Source organism: Schistocerca americana, chromosome 5 (genome assembly GCF_021461395.2).
Source record: "Schistocerca americana isolate TAMUIC-IGC-003095 chromosome 5, iqSchAmer2.1, whole genome shotgun sequence".
Classification (NCBI taxonomy): domain Eukaryota; kingdom Metazoa; phylum Arthropoda; class Insecta; order Orthoptera; family Acrididae; genus Schistocerca; species Schistocerca americana.
In genome coordinates, this window is record NC_060123.1 from 576,142,598 (window position 1) to 576,167,010 (window position 24,413).

Consider the following 24,413-nt stretch of genomic DNA (forward strand, 5'->3'; position numbering starts at 1 on the left):
CCGGTAGGAGCACGAGAGCTTCGGCGGGCGCTCTCCGCCAGCGACGTTAACAGTTGCAGCAGCTACCACGCCGCGCGTAACACATGCGGGGGCCAATATGTGGTGCAGTGTAGGCCAGGCCGCGGTGGCCGGCGTTAGCGCCGGGTCACTGCCCGCCACTGACCTTTAGACGCGGCACGGCGACGCGCGCTCGGCCGGCGGAGCGCGAGAAAAAGAAGTCGAGGGGTGCGTCCAGATGAGATACAAAGGACGGAAAAACACCCCGCTCCGGCCCGCCCCGCTAACAGGGGCCTTAATTAAACCTGGTGCCGTCGTGGCGCTCGTTTTGGCCACCATCCACGCACCTTGTTTTTGGCCAACGTAACGAGGAGGGTCCGCTGAAGGGCGCGGACCACGCCCACGCACGGGGAACGCCCGCGACGCCAGGTGCTGCTGCTGCTGCAGCTGATGCTCCGCGGCGAACACTTGCACGGATCTTGTCGACTTTTTATCTGGAGGGCGTACGCTGTAATCGTCTAGCTCTTGTCGAGAACTGCATCGCACTGTTAACCTCTGAACACTGTAGCTGCAATTGAAAATATCTCGTGTATCGCCTATCGCCAGTTCCTGGTATTTATTTATTTGGCTAGTGACTTGAAGAAAATTGTTAAGATAAACATCAGCAAAATTAAAGAAAGGAAAACCGTAATGGAATATACTCGAATTAAATCATACGATGCTGAGGGCACTAAAAGTAAATCGATCGAAGAGTTTTCCTATTTGGGCAGTAAAATGATTGATCGTGGGCGAACTAGAGAGCATATAAAATGAGACTGTCAATAGTAAGGAAAATTCGAATGTAAATGTAAGCTTCTAAACGAAACCTTTCCGATGTAGGCTATTAGCCAGTATTTGTTGCGACTCAAATTTCGACACTTCTTTCTCAAGTCGTCAAACATAATACAAGTTGAAACTGTAGTCGCAATAAATAACGTTTTAACAACTTAAATCGGTATGAATTCATTTAAAAATTTGACGAAGGCTGTGGACCCAGTCATCATCAAACATAAATGTAAGTGTTTGCAAGTCTATTATGAAGGCATTTCTCCAGAGAGTTGCCTCGTACAGTAGTGAAACTTCAGCGATAAGTAGGAGGTCTGTAGACAAGAAGAGAATATAAGCTTTTGAAATGTGTCGCTGCAGAAGACTGCTGAAAATTAGATGAGTGCAGCGAATAACAGATGGTTCAAATGGTGCTGAGCACTATGGGACTTAACATCTGAGGCCATCAGTCCCCTACACTTAGAATTACTTAAACCTAGCTAATCTAAGGACAGCACACACATCCATGCCCGAGGCAGGATTCGAACCTGCGACCGTAGCAGCAGCGCCGTTCCGGACTGAAGTGCCTAGAACCGCTCGGCCACAACGGCCGGCTGCGAATAACTGACAAGGAGGTACTGGGACAATAAGAAATTTGCCGCATAACTTAGCTAAATTAAGCGATCGGTTGGTAGGACACATCCTGAGGCAACAAGAAAGTCAGTTTGGTAATGCAGGGATAGTTTCGATGCGAACACACAGCTGTGGTGTGTAGAAATCTGCCTCTGTTACTAGTAGACACCAACTGAATATTCGGCGCGATGGCAATTTACTCGCTAAATGAGTAATACTCGCAGAGTTAAATGCATTTTTCAGCTCTCGAATATTAAATTTCTTGCGTTATTTGCTGACCAGTACTGACTGTACAGACAAACTGATGTACGTTCAAATAAATTAGATGGAAATGGTGAAAAATTTAGATTCTCACTACAAGTAGATGCCACAAATTAACGTGCCTAACGTCCTTAATGTATTCCAATGCGGTGTCGATCTGCAAGTGTGGCAGGCAGTTAAAGTCCTGATAGTGGAAGAAATTTTTGTTTTCGGCACGAAAGATGGAGAGAGGTGGTGGCGCAAAGTTCCCTATCGCCATATTGTCCTGTTCTTTACCAAATATCTCCAGAGTCTCAAGGAGTGACAACAGAATTCATCGTAGTTGTTTGTTGGGTGGCGCACTTGATGAGAGCGCACACACTTTTGTAAAAGTTTCCCTCTCCCCTCTACCTTCTCCCCCCCCCCCTCCCACATACACACAAACACACACACACACACAAGCCAACCAAAATTTCACACGTGACTTCGTGTAGACGTAGGCGTTGGTTATTAGAGAAAGTGGTCGAGAAGACCTTCCGGGCCAGATGTTGTTTTCGGTTCAGGTTCGTGACCACCTTCCGAAACCGGCTGAGGGCAGCTCGCCAGTCCCTGACTGAGAAGACAATAGCAAGCAACGGCAGCACCGCCATTCATTAGCTGCCACGCCACGCCAGGTTCGGTGGCCGCTGCACCGGCCGTCTCCATTAGGATCATCCCGGTGGACCCCCACTCCATCAGGCCCTGACCGGTTCCACTCGCTCTCCAGACGGCGTGCGGCGCCGCCGAATCAGGTGCACCTCGGCTTCTCGGAAACCCGCACACTGCTCCAGCCATCGCCGACTGGTTTCATTGAGCTCAGGCCACGCTACGTAGCCCCTACTTGCACTCGGTTTTGTGCGCTCTTTGCCATACAACTTGCTGCGTACAGGTCTCAGGAATAGCTTCGCAGGTTCTTTCGATTGAGGACGCTTTCCTTTGGAGCGTATTGGCATGTTGAAACTCACCTTGGATACTACACTGAAACTGGTACACCTAACTAATATCGTGTAGGGCCCACGCTGCAACGCGACGTGGCATGGACTCGACTAAGGTCTGAAATAGTGCTGGAGGAAATTTACACCATGAGTCCCGTGGGGCTGTCCATAAATCGGTAAGAGCATCCCAGATATACTCAAGCGGAAGTGTTTACTTTCAGAAGAGTGTTCCTGGAGCCACACCGTAGCAACTTTGGACGTGTGGGGTGTCGCATTGTCCTGATGGAAGTGACCAAGTCCGTCGGAATGCACGATGGACATGAATAGATGCAGGTGATCAGGCAGGATGCTTACGTACCATGTCACCTGTTGGAGTCGTATCTAAACGTATCAGGGCTCCCATATCACTCCAACAGCACACGCCCCACACCATTATAGAGCCTCCACCAGCTGGAACAGTACCCTGCTGACATGCAGCGTCCGTGGTTTCAGAGGATGTCTACGTATCCGTACACGTCCATTCGCTAGAAACAATTTGAAACGAGACTCGTCTGACCAGGCAACATGTTTGCAGCCATCAGCAGTCCGGTGTCGGTGTTGACGGGCTCAGGCGAGGCGCAAGCAGTCATTAAAGGTTCACGTGTAGGCCTTCAGCTACGAAAGCCCATATCGATAAGGTTTCGTTGAACCTTTCGCACGCTGACACTTGTTGATGACCCAGGACTGAAATTTGCGGAAGGGTTGCACTTCCGTCACATGGAACGATTCTCTTCAGTCATCGTGGTCCTGTTCTTGCAGGATCTTTTTCCGATCGCATCGATGTCCGACATTTGATTTTTTACCGGATTTCTGATATTCCCTGCACACTCGTGATATGGTCGTTAGGAAAAACCCGCACTACATCGCTACTTCGGAGGTGCTGTGTCCCAACACTCGTGCGCAGACCATAACACCACGTTCAGACTCACTTAAATCTTGATAACCTGCCACTGAAGCAGCAGTAGCCGATGTAACAACTGCTCCAGACACTTGTCTTATGTAGGCGTTGCCGACTGCAGCGCCGTATTCTGCCTAACTACATATCTCTATTTGAATACGCATGCCTATATCAGTTTCTTTGGCGCTTCAGTGTAGAATGAGATTTCGAAGTTCTTGACATGGATGTACTATAGCACTTAAACTCATCTTTAAAGTACAGTAGTAAATGATGACATTGACAGCGCCAAAGATTAAATTGACTATACAACAGTATTTGTAATGTCCATGGTATAGTGGTGCAGCCATAGATAATTTACAACCACAGAAAACTAAATTGACATTTTAATCGCCTCTTTTGTGAGCGTGTGTACATCTCGTATCTGCTTATCTTTCAAAGTATATCTATAAAAATTACAATATCTACCAGAATACGTATTTAAAAATGTCTTTACAGATATGTATTCAAAATTACCATTTTTAAAAATATTTCTGTTAAGATAATACGGCAAAAAAATGGTTCAAATGGCTCTGAGCACTATGGGACTTAACATCTGAGGTCATCAGTCCACTAGAACTTAGAACTACTTAAACCTAACTAACCTAAGGTCATCACACAACACCCAGTCATCACGAGGCGATAATACGGCAGGTATTATATTTTGTTTGCTTACAGCATCATCGCTTCCCCTGCAGGCAATATCTGCTTTTGCTACATTTTTCTGCGTTTACGAAGCCGCTTAATAAATTCTGCGCATCTTTCTGAACACTACAATGAAGACCTTAACTCAATGGTCAGTTCGTTTCACCAAAGTAACAGTGCACCCATGACCTGCAGTTCTGGTAAAGTGTCATCTACTGCAACAGATACGTGAGTTTCGTGGTATCTGTCTTCCTCTTCAGCCTGTCCGTGGCTGAAGTCCCCAATCCACCTTCACAAGACTTGTCTCAACCTGCTGGGACGAAAATCCGGTCTTGGTGGTGGCAAAATACTTGGCCCCCAGATGTCATCCTGCAATGGGAAAGCGGATTGTTGGACTGAATAGTGCGCAAGATCACAGGTCTATCAGCTGAGACGTACTGAATAGTAAAAGCAGATAATGATAAGTGCGAGGGCTCAGGACGCTAAGGCAGAGAACGCGCTACATGGATTATCCAGGACCTGATTTCTGCCACCTCTGACTTGTATCAACAGCAACACAATTTTACACCCACTATAACATGTTGCTCATTGAACAATACTTCACACATTTTATTTGCATATTATGAGAGGATTTCAACTGCAAGTCGCTGGCTGCTTTGCGTTTAAGACACTCTCAATGAGTAACTCCGCGCAAGTGTTATTTAACATATACCAACGATCGCTAGAAAATTTGTATTTTACCTGTTATTTCAGTTACAGGATTTCACTTAAATGTAACTTATTTTTAGCAACTTCATTTCTCCTTCGTATTACGTTTCCAAACAATTTCTGTACTGACAATATTTAGCAAGCAACGGATGAAAAATGAGTTTTAATATTTTATTCGTGTTTTTTCATGCTTGCTTTGTTCGGAACGCTTTTGGTAAGTAAAAATACATATTATGAGACCATTTCGGATTCATGTAGCCGTGTGGCACTAACAAATAACATTATGGCTAGCTGTTATTAATACATGTTAACGCAAGAACTTAATTTATAACGTGTACTGAATAATTCTGTCACTGCATGCTAAAAACTTCATACTGTTTAGCGTGAACATGTTTTAGTGAATATTTTTCGAACCATAGAATTACGAATGGCATGTGTAAGACCTCGGATCTGTTGCATGTAGTGCTTCACACGACCTACACACAGAAGTTTTCATAAAGCCACAATTTTTGTTACACGCACCATTTCAACATGTAAACACAGATCGCTCACATCTTTTGTTGAAAAGCATGTCTAAGATATATTAGGCGAATTTATTCCTTTATCGTCGTCAAAGATTGTTAGTGTTTACCATTTAATGTCTCCCTTGATTCATTCCACGCCGTCTGTAATGACAAACTTGGAGTTTTTCAGTGATGTTGGCGACGTAGTTTGACATAAAGGGTCTGTGGTTTCTTGTGCAGTTTCACTAATTTTTTACGCAACACAGGAGAAATGAGAAGTTACCGGCATCTGTCTTCCGGTACCTCATTGTGGCTGAAATCCCCAATTTATCAAATATTGCACTTTCTCTAAACTGTGGGTATGAAGTACATTATAGTATACCAATTATTTATTTATTACCTATTTTCGTCTTCTGATACTCTTCAGGTATCATAAAATTATTTACAACAGCCTGTATGGCAAGGTTGTTACTGTTGCTGAGTCACTGCCACCGACAGCAATATGCATTATACACTCAATAATAAAATATACTAGTACAGTTAATCGGTCCTCATATGCCGTCACAATTAGGTTCCATCTTTTCGTATGGAGGTACTCACTGTACGTGCTCCCTACAGTGACACAGGATGGCTTATATTTTATTTGACGCCACTGTAAGAAAGTTGTAAGTAATTTAATAATTCCTGAGGACGATCAGAAGATCAAAACCAGTAGTAAATATATAATTAATGTATCGGCAGCTTTTGCCGTTTGGGAAATATGACTTTTTTCAAAATTGTTACTGTTTAACCAGTAAATGTCACTTGGTATTCGCTGTTCTGAACGACGGTAGTTGACATTTCGACAGTTGCTGAAAAGGAGCATATCCTCTGCTACAATACACATGGTGCAGTAATTTATAACATGCCGTTGCTTGTTTTTGTTTCAATATGTTCGAGCACGATGGAACAAATAATCCACTGCACACACTATGTGGATTACGGTGGTTCAGTTAACCGTCGGCCATCCAGATTTACAATTTTGCTTGATTTCCCTAAAATGTGCGAGGTGACTGAAATGGTTCTTTTCAAAAAGACACGGCTTCCCTGTCCACCCCGAATCCGAGCGAATACTCGGTCTGTAGTGATCTCGTCGTCGACTGGACGATAAAGTCTTGGTTCTCTTAACACGTTCGCTGCCACTGTAATTGGCCTTGCGTTGCCACATAACCAATTATTTTTCTAATAGAATCTCAAACCGTATTGCTAAAAGTAATATAAAATGTATTTATTTTGTAAGTAAAAGATAAATTTTACTCTTGTGATTTTTTTCTTTTTTTTGTGCACTAAGGCGTCAGCGGCATATCAGGCCACATTCTGTAGCGGGTGGCCATGGACGCGCTAGTGTGTTTCGTTTATTTTTCCGAAACATCCTACTAACAAACGACATATTTATTGAACAAAAGCCGGCCGTGGTGGCCATGCGGTTAAAGGCGCTACAGTCTGGAACCGCGCGACCGCTACGGTCGCAGGTTTGAATCCTGCCTCGCGCATGGATGTGTGTGATGTCCTTAGGTTAGTTAGGTTTAAGTAGTTCTACGTTCTAGGGGACTGATGACCTTAGAAGTTAAGTCCCATAGTGCTCAGAGCCATTTGAACCATTTTTTTATTGAACAAAAAATATAGTAGAAACAGCATTCAAAAACAAACACAAGATCTTGAAGAAACTTCTGAAATACAATGTATGTCAAATCTCAGAAAAAAATAAAATCATGAACTTTACCGATTACACTCAAACAAATAAAATAAATACAAAGTTCAAGAATAGTTCCTACACATAACTGCCGAAAAATGAACGAAAAGCGAAAGTGCTATTTGGCTTTAGAGGTAGTGAATAACACTAACACAACAATTCAAACAATACCCTGCTTTATTTGGGCAATTTGGGCACTCGTAAATCGTGTCTGTTCGTTGTCCTCGGCTGGCGCATGATCTGCACTTTTTCCTCGGTGTTTTTGACTTTCCAGTTGATTCACGTTTTACCACGACATGTTGGGGATTTATGACTGGCCGATATACCTGATTTTGTGGCAAAAGTACTCATAACAGTCTGAATTCTTGGAGAGGCATTTTTGTGCCAGAATATTTATTGTGTAGGCCATGTGCGTTTGTCAGCATCGTTTTCATAACGTGGATAAAAAGTTTCTTGTACCAGCGTATGGTTTTTCGTCCCAAGAGGTAATATGAAAACATCTGATCGTGCCGATCAACTCCCGACATAAATTTATTGTAGTTTACAATGGCCAAGGGCTTAGATTTCTTCTTCTTTCTTTTGTTTTCAACCTCAACCATTTCATTTGTAAATGCATTAGAAATGTAGCCAACCTCCCTCTTATCACGCCACTTACCCATCATAACTCCTTCCGCAAATCTGGCAACGGCTTCATCTTTTCGCAATTTTGACTTCTGTATTTCCTTTGGTGTATCCTTCCTATTTGCCCTCAGAGTTTCCGTGCAGTGAGACTTCCTATCCAGGAGCAACTTAGTCAATGCGAAGCTATTATAGTAATTGTCCATGTACACGTGGTGACCAGCATTCAACTTTTCATCCAGTAAATGAAGAACAATTTTTTGCGCATGTCTCTTCCTCCTAAATCGTCCAGCATGCCACTGTATACCGCGAACTTTAGGACCATTCCAGTGGGAGTTGCCAAAATATATAGCTTTATGCCATATTTGTGCTTTTTATTTTTGATGTATTGGCGGAAAAGTAATCTTCCACGCCAAAGGATTACTTATTCGTCCAGTGACAGTTCCCGTCCAGGGTAGTACACATGGCATATCCTTTCATTGAAAAAATTGGTAACTCGACGTATTGTATACAACCTGTCGGATGGTTTTGGTTCGCCCTGTTTTGGTGTTTTGGATTTTCAGAAAAATGCAATGTACGTAGTATTAGAAGAAAACGATTTCGTGAAATACTATCGGCAATTCCTTTCACGTGAAATAACGGGTTCTTTTTCCAATAGTCCTGCAACTTCCTCATCTTTACATTTCCCATGTGCAGGAAAACTCCCAAGAACACTAACAATTCGCCACCTGTCACATCTTTCCAACAATTTATTCGTGATTGTTCTTTGGTTCCCACAGAAAGGAATAATTCAGTTGCGTTTCTATTTGTTCCTTCTACAACTTTCAATAGAAATTCATCCGACAACAAGAGACGAAAATAATCTAAAGGAGTGTTTCCTGTTGGTTGAATTAAAAGTCCCTCATTTTTTATAAACGGGCAGTTTACCATTCCAACTGGCTCGCATTCCCATGCAACCATTGTATCAGCTACGTCACCACTTGTTACCACCCCTTCTGCCCTTTCCCTGTCGCTTGGATTCACAACTGTCTTATCTAAAGCAAACTCGGCTCCGTCAGACTCTTCACTGGATTCCCACCCGTCCTCCCCACCGGCCAATTCCGTTTCCGAATCGCTTTCTTCTGATATTCGTAATAATTCCGCATCCGTTAGTTTTTGTACGTTTATGGTGTCCCGTATTTTGCGTTTCTTAGGTTCTGAAGGGCCCGCCGTGTCACGATTGTTTTCCATTTTCAGTCCCACAACAGAGAAAAACTGTAGGGGAAAAATGCGAACCGCACCCGTAAAAATTGAAAGCAATACGTTCTTAGAGTGCCTGCGCGCAATAAAGCACACCGAATGGCTGTGCCCGACTAAACCGTGGTGCCTCGCAACAGCTGAGACTCTCGCCGCGCAGGCGCGTCCACGGCATGTGCACCAGTATCGGCCGGGCGCGCTGGTGCGCCGATGGCAGCGAACGTGTTAACTGTTCCATTTGTCGTATGCAATATTATTCCGGAGGTCACTGGTTACTTACATCAAAGCACTCTGCCAACATCTCTGAATAGTCCTCCATTGTCGATGGATTCTGTTGTACGCTGTATTTTGTTTAACTTAAATTTATCCCTGTTGTATGGATGTTATTTAAGGGCTGTATTATAATATTTTTATGAAATAACGTATAATGCAACAGTCACCATCTTACAAATATTTTAATACCACGATGCGTTTTGGCAGCAGGCTGCCTTCATCAGGTGCATTTACAGTTGCTTTCACATTGTAATTAATATTAAGTTAGGTTAGTTTCCTTTGCTGCGTGTGCCAGTGAGGATATGTGTCGAAAAAGGCACCTATTCAGGAAGGTAAATATGTTGTAGTGTGTACATTGTGTGATAAGCATGATTAGACGTTTTATTACTGTATTTACTTACATTTTGTTGGTAATCTCGTTGTCTGGCACATAGGGCACAGAAAAAAGTACATCACAACTTAACACTTTGACAATCATTTTTTGACGTCAGTCCAAAGAGTCTCAGAAGGTAAGACTTCCAAAAAAGATACAGCGACCATATAAATGTCTACCAAACTAACAATAGTCACTCACGTGAAAAAACACGGGCCACCCATTCCATGATATTGCGTATGATCTTCATATATTACATAAAATGGACAAGGGACACGAAATGGACTTACGTGTAGAACTGGAAATATTTATTCATGGCACAGCAAATGGAGACGTGGTAGTAAATGATGAACTGGAAAGAAACAATATTAACTTCTTTAAAAATTTCTGTAATGTTAAATGCTCATTTAGTTGAGGAAAATTACTTTTATCAACTAATCACCTAATATTTGCCATGACATAAGTACATCTAGACATAAATGTTGCATCTTCACGGTATACTCCAGTTTTAGCAATAGAAACTGGTTTATCTTAGCTTCTGAGACTCTTCGGATTGATATAAACAAATTATTGTGAAAGTGTTAAGTTGTGTTGAACCTGGTACTGTGCTCAGTGTGCGATACAACGAAATGCACTAAAAAAAATGACTAATCATTCTTATCACATGGTGTACACACCACAGCATTTTTATCTTCCTGAACAGGCGTCTTTTTCGACATATAGCCACCCCGGCACACAAAAAAGGAAACTAACCTCATTTCGTATTAATTACAATGTTAATTACAATGTAAAAGTAACTGTAAAAGCACCTGATGATGGCAGCATGCTGCAGAAGCGCCTCGTGCTAATAAATTATTAATAACAAGTGAAAGTTGCAGTATACATTATTTCATAAAAAAACTGTAATATGTGTTCCCTGGGGACGAGCGATTGTGCACTCATGCAAGGTCATAGGTTCCATACGTCAAAGCACTCTGATAACATCACTGAAGAGCTCTCAGTTGTCAATGGATTCTGTTGTACACTACAATCTGTGTCTCCGTACGAAGGAGCCGTTGTGCAAGTATGCTTAAGCATGTGTCACTGGAGTGTACCGTCCTATGTCAGCGTGAACGTTGTGTGTTCCAGATACGAAGAACAGCGTCGGCCTGGTGGGCTGTATAGAGGAAGTGTCGCACAACGCCATCGCTGTCTACTGGAACCCGCTGGAGAGTTCTGCAAAGGTGAGCTAGCGCACCGCGCCCCGAGATCTTTCGCCTTCGAGGGCGAACTGCCCGCTGTACACACACAGCGGCCGGTCCGCCCGCGGCCCTGCCAACGACAACGACAGCAGCGGCGGCGGCGGCAATCAATTTGAATAATTGCAAATGGTAGCAGCGGCGCTATTATGAAAATAGTGAGGCCCCGTTAAGAGCACGAGTTTCGATAGTCTAACGTCCCGCACAAAATGTGCAGTGGCACGCTGATTGCCCGGTAGCGGCGGCGACCGACTCATTAATATGTATAGCCGCTCCAGCCCCGGCAGCGAGACACCCGCCCCGGGCTCCAATCGCCCGCTGGTCACCGTTAACCGGCCGCGCACCTCAGATCCGGAGCGTTGTCTTTATTATTCAGCTACTGTGCCATCTCGAGACAGCTCCTTTCCAACTTCAGTTTAATGTATCGCAGCAACGCGTTCTCAGATTGCTAGCGAGCGATCAGCACACACCTACTTAGCCATTAATTTTGGCCTCCGCGGCGAGAGTCTGACTCTTGAAGTGGCTGGTCGTTCTTGAAATGGCTGATCGTTCTTGAAATGGCTTATCCTTCTCAAAGTAGCTGGTTCTAGAAGTTCCTGGCCCTTTTCGAAGCGGCTGGCCCTTTTCGAAGCGGCTGGTCCCTAGTCTGAATCTACGTCATAAGCCGGCACTTTCACCGCCCGTTCAGGCGGTGCTTTCAAGAAGGAATCAACCAACAATTTATAAAGCAAGACGCTACTAGAAAGTCGCTCTTGATCGCGAGAGTGTCCCTGCTAACATGACTAGCGAAATATACGGGTCGCATCGAACATGCTGTATGCTAGTCAGAGATTGGAGTCCCAGTTTCCAATTATGAGACAACCAGTTACGGCTATCGTGGCATTTATAAATGAATCAGTTCGTTGGCCTCCTAACTGACTTGACCGAATTGTGACATTGATAGTATGCATCCGCCCGTCGAATGGAGACTATAAGCTTGGCAACCTTGTTCGTATTCGAGAAGAGTAGATTTTTCCCAACAGGTTTTACCTTCATCGCCATAAACAAAATAATTGCTGCACGACAGTTACATGTGACACAACAAAAACATGTTTATTTGTATGTTTGCCCAGCGAATATACTGCTTGTAATTCTTTAACTTCACAATGTCAGTGAGCAGGAGTAGCCAGATAACACATTATGGCATTGTAAAGCATTTCTACAATGACCAATCCATCAGACTGCATGCACGAGAGAGTTTAAAGCACAACAAATACACTTCATGAAGAAGAGCATAATTATGTGCGAAAAAAGTCAGATAAAAGCGTTGTCAACATTTCTTACCGTTCTATTGGAGGCGAAAAGGGCTTTAACTCGTATTTACACTACAAGTATTTGAGTAAATCATCCTTTGGTTCGTGATGCCCTAAGAGTAGACAGGTTCACAGGAAAAATATATGCATACATATTCTCCTTATTGATGAGAGGAATAAATTCCCTAAATTAGCGCAAGATGTTCATGAATTTTCACGATTCACAAGATTGGTTACTGTATTTTTGCTTATTGCCATGTTTCGGCTGCTGCCATCGTATTAAAACCTAGAAATTCGTAAAACCAATTTCAGTGTCAGTTGGAATAAACCCTATCCATAAGCTGGATGTGTTACGAGTTCTAAGTTTTGATCTGATGATATCAGTAACTAGAATGCCTGAATAAATGATACCACGCTAAACAGATGGATTTATCAGGGGAAAAAGTTTTCTTGTCCTGTCATGCGTAAACCACTTCCCGTTTTCAGGTTCTCAACCATACACAGTATAACTAAATTCTCTTTACAGATTTTGAGGATAGGTTCCTTACACCAAAGCAAGAAAAAAAAGTGCAGCAAATATTGGCTCTAAAATGCATACCTTAAGAACTATCAGCTATTGTTCATCTTCGTTATTGTGAAACACATCTGCCCTACTGCGAGCTCTTTGGTTTCCATATTTTCAGAGGAAGAAATATATAACAAAATAAGAAAAAAACGTCTAGTAAACATGGGCTTTACAATGCATACCTTAAAAGCTATGAGCCCTTGTTCAATAGAAGAGATGAGTTCAGCAGTAGGGAAGATGAGCATATGCTTACAATTCCTTCGATATTCATTTTGGAGCCCACGATTACTTGCCTTTTTTTCCTAGTTTTTGAGTGGGGAACCTGTCCTCAAAGACTGTAAAGGAATTTTGTTGCACCCTGTCTAAGAATTTTCTTTGGAAAAAAGAAAAAGAAAAGAACGGAGAAAAATTTGTGTTTTGCACGAAGACGCGGGACCCAGCAGTAGAAAGCTGTATTGGAGATTCATTCACCGGGAGTTAATTTACAAATCTTTGTTTTACACTTTCATGAACCCAGTGCTTGAGTAGTAGTGTAGAAAATTGCACAACATTCTATTTTACAACCGCGACGTCTAACGTAAACGACGAACCAGCAAGCGTACAACACACGTGTGACGCCACGCTCTCACACGCGGGGGGGAATTACCGGGGCAATTCACATCTCATCAGAGCTGTCGTATTTTAAGTGCGAGAGCCGTAATGGCAGCGTGGAAGCCGCATTTTACGGAGTTTTCGGCGTCATTTCGTGCAAGCACTTTACAGCCAGTAAACAATATCGCGGGAAACTTTAATTGCGATAGGTCTCCTCTGCAGCCGGAGCGTTACGTGTGTGCGTGCGAGCGGTGCGTGGGGCAGAGGCGGCCGCACGATTTACGACAACAATTAACGGCAGGCGAGCGGGCTACCTAATTACCCGCGTTGCGCCGGAGCGCCGCACCGCACCGGATCGCGTGACGCGGCCGGAGCTGAAGACTTATCTGCCCGCGGGCCGACAGTCGCGCCCGCTGCAGGTGGACCGCTGCCGTGCCGGCCCCACGTGTGGGACCCGCCAGCCTCCGCTCCCGTTACGTAACACAGCATCAGTACCACGCCTACTCCACCTGTCGCTCCATTACTCTTCGAAAAGCAGCTTCTCTTAAGCGTACTGACACCCAGGTACCTCATCAACTTTCGCTTTAAGCCGCTTAGTATTCGTCTTCGTCACTCTATGACTTTTACATTGCTGTGAGAAAGTAGTACATACGACGTGCGACAATAAGGTACATCTACATTTATACTCCGCAAGCCACCCAACGGTGTGTAGCGGAGGGCACTTTACGTGCCACTGTCATTACCTCCCTTTCCTGTTCCAGTCGCGTATGGTCCGCGGGAAGAACGACTGCCGGAAAGCCTCCGTGCGCGCTCGAATCTCTCTAATTTTACATTCGTGATCTCCTTGGGAGGTATAAGTAGGGGGAAGCAATATATTCGATACCTCATCCAGAAACGCACCCTCTCGAAACCCGGACAGCAAGCTACACCGCGATGCAGAGCGCCTCTCTTGCAGATTCTGCCACTTGAATTTGCTAAACATCTCCGTAACGTTATCACGCTTACCACATAACCCTGTGACGAAACGAGCCGCTCTTCTATGGATCTTCTCTATCTCGTCCGTCAACCCGACCTGGTACGGATCCCACACTGATGAGCAATACTCAAATACAGGTCGAACGAGTGTTTTGTAAGCCACCTCCTTTGTTGGTGGACTACATTTTCTAAGGACTCTCCCAATGAATCTCAAACTGGCACCCGCCTTACCAACAATTAATTTTATATGATCATTCCACTTCAAATCGTTCCGCACGCATACTCCCAGATATTTTACAGAAGTAACTGCTACCAGTGTTTGTTCCGCTATCATATAATCATACAATAAAGGATCCTTCTTTCTATGTATTCGCAATACATTACATTTGTCTATGTTAAGGGTCAGTTGCCACTCCCTGCGCCAAGTGCCTATCCGCTGCAGATCTTCCTGCATTTCGGTGCATTTTTCTAATGCTGCAACTTCTCTGTATACTACAGCATCATCTGCGAAAAGCCGCATGAAACTTCCGACATTATCTACTAGGTCATTTACATATATGGTGAAAAGCAATGGTCCCATAACATTCCCCTGTGGCACGCCAGAGGTTACTTTAACGTCTGTAGACGTCTCTCCATTGAGAACAACATGCTGTCTTCCGTTTGCTAAAAACACAGCTGGTCTGATATTTCGTAGGCTCTTACTTTGTTTATCAGGCGACAGAGCGGAACTGTATCGAACCCCTTCCGGAAGTCAAGGAAAATGGCATCTACGTGGGAGCCTGTATCTCATATTTTCTGGGTCTCATGAACAAATAAAGCGAGTTGGGTCTCACTCGATCGCTGTTTCCGGAATCCATGTTGATTCCTACAGAGTAGATTCTGTGTTTCTAGAAATGACATGATACGCGAGGTACTGAGACTGGTCCGAAAAAAACGCCTTCACTTACATTTTTAACTAACATGACTGGTATCACCTTCAAAGTAACTCCCTTCAGCCAGCACATACTTACTGCAACGTTGCTCCATTATTGGCAGCATCTCTGAAACTCGTCTTCCAGTATACCAGCAAAAGCCCATGTTACACCCGTTTAAATGTCCTGTACTGTTTCAAAACGGTCCCTTTTAACAGCTAACTTCACTTTTGGAAATAAAAAAAGGCAATCAGTGCCACGTCCGGTGAATGAGATTGTGGTAGCAATGCAATTCGCTTCGATGTCAAAATCTGCCCAACAGACAATGCAGTATGGGATGGTGCATTATCGTGATGCAGGATCCAGTACTTACAAGGGAACCTCCCCATCGCACCCCCCTCAGATTTAGTTATAAGTTGGCACAGTGGATAGGCCTTGAAAAACTGAACACAGATCAATCGAGAAAACAGGTAGAAGTTGTGTGGAACTATAAAAAAAATAAGCAAAATATACAAACTGAGTAGTCCATGCGCAAGATATGCAACATCAAGGATAGTCTGAGCTCAGGAGCGCCGTGGTCCCATGGTTAGCGTCAGCAGCTGCGGAACGAGAGGTCCTTGGTTCAAGTCTTCCCTCGAGTGAAAAGTTTACTTTCTTTATTTTCGCAAAGTTATGATCTGTCCGTTCGTTCATTGACGTCTCTGTTCACTGTAATAAGTTTAGTGTCTGTGTTATGCGACCGCACCGCAAAACAGTGCGATTAGTAGACGAAAGGACGTGCCTCTCCAATGGGAACCGAAAACATTTGATCGCAAGGTCATAGGTCAACAGATTCCTCCACAGGCAAACACGTCTGATGTATTCTATACGACACTGGTGACAGCATGTGCGTCATATGACAGGAATATGTTGTCGACCCCACCTAACTTGTACACTTTGCGATTTAGGTTTTCTTGTGGATATGATAATCACTCCCAAAAAAGTGATGAAAACGTAAGAGTTTGTCTGTCACATAAACTGCAACAAATGAATGCAACAGTTTCACAGTCGCACAGTTTTCCCTGTGCTCTGTCAAAACATATGTTTTTAACGTTTTCAAATTTTTTCGTGTGTAGACCGTCAAATCCATCGCACGGACGGACGGACAGATAACAATTGTCTGAAAATAAAAAAGTAAACTTTTCACACGAGGGAAGACGTGAACCAAGGACCTCTCGTTCCGCAGCTGCTCACGCTAACCACGGCGCTCCTGAGCTCAGGCAACATGAGGGATAGTCTATCTTGCGCATGGACTACTCAGTTTGTATATCCACACAACTTCTTCCTGTTTTTTCGATTGATCTGTGTTCAGTTTTTCAAGGCCTATCCACTGTGCCAACTTACAACTAAATTTGAGGGGGGTGCGGTGGGGAGGTTCCCTTGTTAGTACTGTGTGGACGAACACGAAGGACTCATTTTCGAAGTCTTTGGAGAATTTTTTGGTAGTAGTATTGGTTTAGTACCTGACTGGCCGAGGATCGTGAACGAGGTCCACCTTAAGGCGTCCCTTCTTCAGTAATCCCACCGTGGAGGAATGATAGCTCAGCATATCGTGTTAAAATCGTGGGCCGGCTGTAACCGATGTCTGCAGCCTTATAGCTCTCGACAAGTACTGGAAACCATTCAAGGGAAAAACTAATCTCAATAATAATCTTCAAAAAAAAGTTACGCTTTCTACCCCTTCCAAGAAAATGGTCCCTTGTACGCTCCACATCACACTGGGGTGATGCTTTTCAAAAGTTGTGACTTTTTGCCACGATTTGATTTCACCGTTCCCCTTTCCTCTGTCCACATCATCATTATCATCATCATCATCAACAACAACAACAACAACAACAACAACAACAGGCCGGCCGGAGTGGCCGTGCGGTTCGAGGCGCTACAGTCTGGAGCCGAGCGACCGCTACGGTCGCCGGTTCGAATCCTGCCTCGGGCATGGATGTGTGTGGCGTCCTTAGGTTAGTTAGGTTTAATTAGTTCTAAGTTCTAGGTGACTGATGACCTCAGAAGTTAAGTAGCATAGTGCTCAGAGCCATTTGAACCATTTTTGAACAACAACAACAACAACACTGGCAACTACAAGCGCGCCGCGGCACGCTACGTACACACGCCTCAGCCGTCTGTTGTCCACGAAAAGCGCCGAAATGGAGTGCAGCTGAAAGGTATATGCCCGGTAGAGCGCCTCTGTGAAGGCAAGCGAGCATGACCGGCAGCTACGAACTGCTCATCCGGTAGCCAGCAGCCGCGCGGTCGCTCAAGCGTCACGGGGTAAACAAATAGCGCCGATATATTTGAACACGGCACGGCAGCTATGCCGATGCTATCGCCGCATTACCAATTATTTCTGCGGCTCGCGGGGGAGTAGGAGAGTGCCCGGCCGCTATCGCCGTCCCCGCCTGAACAATCGCACTGTGCGCCGCTGCTGTCGTTGACAAATGCCGATCAGCGTGCCTCACGAGTCCGTCCACTAATTAGAAGAGATTGGCGGGTCGCGTCCGCACCGTTACACAGCCGCCAGCAACCGCGCGCTCCTGTGCTTCCGGAATGAGTCGCCGGCCGAGCTCCATAAATTGTCGTCTCGGACGACTGCCGAGGCGGTCGTTATCGGGGCCGCGCGGTTCGTGAACGATGGCCGCCATTATCGGGTTTCGGGACGTGCCGGCATGCAGACGCGGCACCCGGCGTTGCGCCCGATCCCGAGTCGCGAGCGACATCTAGTACAAGAAGCAGTGGCTGCATTCCCAGCCAGATCGCTATTACAAGGCGCGTCTGCTACAACGTTTGGTGAACTGACCGGTGTATAAACGGCGGCGTATGCCCATGCAGTGAGGAGAAACGTGCAGACTAGCGCCGCGTAGACGCCAACACAATAATCTGAAGCAAATTTGTCTACTGCAGCCAGTCGAACGCAATGTCCCTCTTCGAAGAGGGCAACGCTGATTTTTCTCCATTTTAACCATCTGACTCCAAACTGCGCTAGAGTGGTCTAGAAAACGGGAATTTGAGTGATGAAAATTTGTGTAACTATAGGGGGCGATCAAAAAGTCTCGTTTGAGGGTGTTGCCCCAGCGTATGTGCAACGCGGAGCGACTCCGGTATATAAGCACTTTCTTTTCTTTCTTTCTTTTGCTTGTGCCGTTTATCCCGCTGGTACGCAGGGTCGGCATGGTTCATCGGATGTGGCAATGTTAGTTGAAGGGGTGGCAGGATGCCCTTCCTGCCGCCACCCCGTACCCCCCTGTGAAGGAATTAGTGTACCCCAACTGTCTGCGACTAGTGTAATCCATGGAATAGTGCGAAAGTGTTCAGATGCCTACGAGCCGTGTAACTGAGGCGGGACGTGGGGACCAGCCCGGTATTCACCTAGGGGGATGTGAAAAACCGCCTAAAAACCACATCCAGGCTGGCCGGCACACCGGCCCTCGTCGTTAATACGCCGGGCGGATTCGATCCGGAGCCGGCGCGCCTACCCGAGTCCAGGAAGCAGCGCGTTAGCGCGCTCGGCTATCCTGGCGGGTGCAGGTATATAAGCACTGACATTTAGGAAAGGAAGCATTGTGGCATTCGTGGCTTCACGCCGTGAATGCGGCAAATGCGGAAACAAGAGTTATGGCAACGTTATTACCGAATGTGTCTAAACAGAATCAGCGTGTTGTTGTTCTTTTCTTGGTTGCCGAAGGACGAACACCGGTAGACATCCATCGAAGAATGATGAATGTGTATGGGCCAGCACGTCTGTCGAAAACCACAATGCTGGTTGCGATTCGACATGAGACGCCGGTCGATCTGGGAGGCCAGCCTAGTTCATTGTGTGAGAAGGCACCCTATAGCCTTGATGTCTCCCCATTCGATCAAGACGCCTTCGGACCATTAAAAAATGCATTGAAGGGACGATGATAACTGTCGGACGAGAATGTGCAATAGGCAGTTACGGACTCCTTCAAGCAGCAGGACACGCTTATTTTTCTAAACGGATAACTTCAACCTGATGCGTCGCTGGGATAATTGCTTTAACGCACACGGCGATATTGCTTGATTAGCATACCGATTCTGGACAGTACGGTCTTCGAACGGAAAATTTTTGATCGCCGCTTACTGGTACGGTAGCGTACGTTCGGGTGTTCATCTATAAATTGTCGTGTTTTGGTCAGTTTGGGCCTTCTGCGCGAAGCATCAAGAGGTTCATTCCCTAGATCTTGGATCAAGACGTGGGGCGAAGTTTGTGATTGTTCATAAAATTTTATTTGTTCTGAATAAGGGAGTAGACGGTGGCTTTCTCTGTTATCTAATGTATGTGTCGAGGAAGTATCTGTTAGTTCCTTTTACTATACGGATTGCTTTGTTTTGGAAGGTTTGGAGGTATAAGAGGTTCGTACCTGATGCCATAGAGCCGTACAAGATGACTGGAAGTATCAGCAGATGCCACATTTAATTTACGGTCTATTGACAGCTCCTGGCCATTAAGAGAAGGTTCAAATGGCTCTGAGCACTATGGGACTCAACTGCTGAGATCATTAGTCCCCTAGAACTTAGAACTAGTTAAACCTAACTAACCTAAGGACATCACAAACATCCATGCCCAAGGCAGGATTCGAACCTGCGACCGTAGCGGTCTTGCGGTTCCAGGCTGCAGCGCCTTTAACCGCACGGCCACTTCGGCCGGCATTAAGAGAAGGGTACAGCGGAAATAAGAGGAGGTGACGAAGTAACGGACGAACTTCGCCTTTTCGACAAAAAATTGCGAAAAACTGCGAGGGAGACACGAGTATTCGGCATCGAGGGAAAATTAGGGTTTAACGCACCATGATATGGTACCCACTTCGAAAGTTAGTTTACGTTTTAGAACAGCACCTCGAAATGTCAGAAAATTGAAGAGTCTTGGATGTCTTGTTCTGTTTTCCAGTATGAACGCGTCATCTTGAGTCGTTTCGCCCTGGATATTGCAACCAATACAATAGAAATTTAATGCTGCAATCGTGACATAGCTGTTCTGGCAGCAGCTGCTGCTGCTGTGTCTGCCAGTTTTTTGAGGTGGTGGAGGTGGTGCTTGTGGTGGTGGTGCATTTGCGTTGTTCCAAATGTTGTTGTTTTCAGAAAATGTGTCAGTAATAAGGTACATGTACAATGTTCACGGGTAAAACTGCACATTATTTGTCTCTCCATCCACTAATGGCCAGCTTCCTATTCAAATGCAGCAGCAAGGCTAGTGTTAAGCATTGTTCCAAATGGTTCAAATGGCTCTGAGCACTATGGGACTCAACTGCTGAGGTCATTAGTCCCCTAGAACTTAGAACTAGTTAAACCTAACTAACCTAAGGACATCACAAACATCCATGCCCGAGGCGGGATTCGAACCTGCGACCGTAGCGGTCCTGCGGTTCCAGACTGCAGCGCCTTTAACCGCACGGCCACTTCGGCCGGCAAGCATTGTTAGCACAATAGTTACGTTATGACGAATGTAATAATTATAAGAGGCATGGCAAATTGCTGCTGGTGTCATTATTTCCCGCAGCAGATGCATGATAGTGGAAAATGTGCTTTTGCTCCCTTAGTACCTAAATTAATTAACAGGTGTACAAGCACATTTGCTGGACAATGGTTCCTATTAAATCCATTACCAATTCAGCGCAGTTCATTAGGTGTTTGTGAGGTAACTTAAGAATTTACGGGTGTTGAGACCGACGGCAGTAGCACGCTTCTGCACAATATTTTGATGACCAACATAGTTTTCTTGGTCAAATGCTGCTAGAAATTATTTTACATATATTTGATTCCTGGACACCAACTATAGTGTCATCGGAGTCGCAGCAGCGTCTGGCGAAGACGACTGCTTTGGTAGTGGACCTATTGTTACAAAGAATGACATCGTCACCTCAGGTCACACATTACGTTATTTCCTGTTTCGATTTATTACCAAGTCATTTTCAGGTGATCTCTTCCTTTTTGTCCTTCTTTCCCCTCTCTTTTTAGACAGGTCATTTGATAATTACGTGGTTTCAAGATGAAACCCGTAATGATATCACTTTGGTGATCTGAGGCTGAAAGCCGGCCCGAGTGGCCGAGAGGTTCTAGGCGCTACAGTCAGGAACCGCGAGACCGCTACGATCGCAGGTTCGAATCCTGCCTCGGGCATGGATGTGTGTGATGTTAGGTCCTTTCTGGGTGCATGCTCTGGAGAATCGGCGCCAAGTTTCTCTCCGATAGCAGGGTGTGTCGCAAAGGGCGTTGTCGGTCCGTGCGTCCGGTCACTGGTGACTTGGTCAGTTCATTAGTGATGACTGGGTGTTGTGTGATGTCCTTAGGTTAGTTAGGTTTAAGTAGTTCTAAGTTCTAGGGGGGAGTGATGACCTCAGATGTTAAGTCCCATAGTATTCAGAGCCTTTCTTTTTTTAGGCTGAAATAAATAATAAAAAAATTTACAAGGCAGTTCTTATGCTTCCCTATGGCAGAGTGGCTAGTATACGTAAATCGGAAGTACATTTTGAGCCTTATCTTGCTCACTGAGACATGCCACAAGTCGAAAGCTGACCCCTGATCACTAATGAACTGGCTCTGAGCACTCTGAGACTTAACAGCTATGGTCATCAATTCCCTAGAACTACTTCAACCTAACTAACCTAAGGACATCACACAACACCCAGTCATCACTAATGAACTGACCAGGTCACCAGTGACCAGACGCACGGACCGACAACGCCCTGTGCGACACACCCTGCTATCGGAGAGAAACTTGGCGCCGATTCTCCAGAGCACGCACCCAGAAAGGACCGCGCCACTGCGGTCAACAAACTAGAGGAGAGCGAGTCGGTCTGACAGGCAGACACGCCGAGTAACGAGCACCTGCCCCCTCCCCCCCGGTCGGCACCGCCCTAATCCTGGCACGTTTATCGACGCCGCGAGCCCCCGTTCTATTACCCATTATTCTGCTGGCCGCCGCAACAGGCGCGATTTATGTTCACATTGTGTATGTGTTCTCCTCTTGTTTCAGATCAACGTGGCGGTGCAGTGTCTCAGCACGGACTTCAGCAGTCAGAAGGGAGTTAAGGTGAGTCGGACTGCGCCCGCGCCCGCGGACAGCACTTAGGAGTGATTTAGATACTTATCTGGACGCCGTAATCGGAGTGGTTGCATACGTGCGCTGACCGCGCATTTCTCAGCGTCACGGCGTTCTGTAATTTCCGGAGCGGGCGAGCGAGCGCCCACAGCGTGGGGCGACGACCGCAGCGCGATTGTTATTCTCCCCGTATAGCTGCCAACATGATGCAACAATGCTGCTTCAGTTCTTTCTCCTCTTAGCAGTGCGTTCTCATTGCTGTGTACAAAAACTTTCACAGTCATCGAGGAAAAGAAGCGCAGTAAGGGTAATATGTGTTGTTAACTCCAGTTTTATGTCCCGTGGATCATGTGTACACGTAATTGTAATGATGTTGAACGAGTCACTTTGTATTCATATTTCACATTCATATACAGACTTATATTGCTAAGTAGGTACAAACTGCAGGAAACAATTCCTAAGCGGATAAGGAGCAAAAGATGCAATTATATGTTCGAGAAACATATTAAGTCTCAACTGTATGTACAATACTGAAAACGAGCTGAAACAATGAATTAAAAATTGCACAAAGGCCGGGATTCGAACCTAGGTACCCTACTCACTAGGCAGAAGCGCTAATCTCTGCACCACCGCAGCACTGTAGCTAACACAGTTGTACGGATTAACCCAATATGTCACCCTCTCTAGTAAAAACTCCAATTCACGCCTCAGCCCATTTTGATGTTCCCCTTCTTAACTCGGCAACGGCCTTGCCGCAGTGGATGCACCGGTTCCCGTGAGATCACCGAAGTTAAGCGCTGTCGGGCGTGGCCGGTACTTGGATGGGTGACCATCCAGCCGCCATGCGCTGTTGCCAAATTCGTGGTGCACTCAGCCTCGTGATGCCAAAGGACGAGCTACTCGACCGAATAGTAGCGCCTCTTGTCAAAGGAAACCATCATAACGACCGGGAGAGCGGTGTGCTGACCACACGCCCCTCCTATACGCACCCTCATCTGAGGATGACACGGCGGTCGGATGGTACTGATATGTTCCGGACACATGTTAAGTCTCCACTTTATCTGTGATAATGGAAACAGGCCGAAGTAATGAATTAAAATTGGTACAAAGGCCAGAATTCGAATCCTGGTCTCCTGTTCATTAGGCAGATTCACCACCCATTGTGTCACCTGGCACTGTGACTAAGACAGCTGCACGAATTACCCTAGTACGCCTCCTTTCGTAATACATGGGCTGAGGCATGAATTGGAGTTTGTGTCACGTTGGAAGCCATACTAGGGAATCCATGCAGCTGTGTTAGCCACAATGCCAGCGCGGCGAAGTGATTAGTTCATCTGCCTTGTGAGCATGAGGCTTGGTTTCAAATCCCAGCCTTGGTATAAATTTTAATTCATTGCTTCGGTCTGTATTCATTATCATAAGTCATGTGGACATATGTCTGGAAATGGATTCCAAGGAAGATACACCCACTTGAGGGTGGAGATGAAAGATACCTGACAATAACAGTGGTATCAGCACCATACAGGTAGCCAATCGCCGTGGGACAGGCCAGACAACCATGTGGAACATTGTACACGACAACTGCGACTATCCGTATCACATATGATTACCTATAGACCTAAATCTGCGGTGATGATTCTGTCGCTAGTTAGCCGAAAAGGTCTCTCCTGGGGCTGGAAATTATGTCATCCATCCTATTCACAGATGAGGCCACCATTACGAGGAACGATATCTTCAGTTTTCAAACCACTCACCTTTGGGCCAACGAGAATCCCCTTAGTATGGTGGCAGCAAACTGCCAGCACCTGTTAAGCCTCAGTGTATGGGTGGGGATTTTTGGCGTCCTCCTTGTGGGACCAACCATCCTTCCACAACACTTCACAGTTTGGGAATATCAGCACTACCTGCCGCTGTCCCTGATTCCCGTGGTGGAAGACTTTCCTTTGGTGGTACGAAGGACAATATAGCTACTACACGACGGTGCTCCAATTCACTGCCCTCTTGTGAGGGGAGTTAAAACACTAGTACACACAGAAAAT

General features: G+C 45.5%; 1 protein-coding gene and 1 pseudogene across 9 annotated transcripts in view; both read left to right on the plus strand.

Moving 5' to 3' along the window:
• The window catches only part of LOC124616074 (protein grainyhead), a 325,732-nt gene that overhangs the window by 252,427 nt on the left and 48,892 nt on the right, over window positions 1-24,413 (plus strand). For all 9 annotated transcript variants that reach the window (XM_047144317.1, XM_047144313.1, XM_047144310.1 and 6 more), the window contains exons 7-8: window positions 10,838-10,932; window positions 22,309-22,365. In XM_047144317.1, coding sequence (XP_047000273.1) covers window positions 10,838-10,932; window positions 22,309-22,365 — 152 coding nt within the window. The remainder of the gene's footprint in view (window positions 1-10,837; window positions 10,933-22,308; window positions 22,366-24,413) is intronic.
• On the plus strand, window positions 23,114-23,230 carry LOC124617173 (annotated as a pseudogene).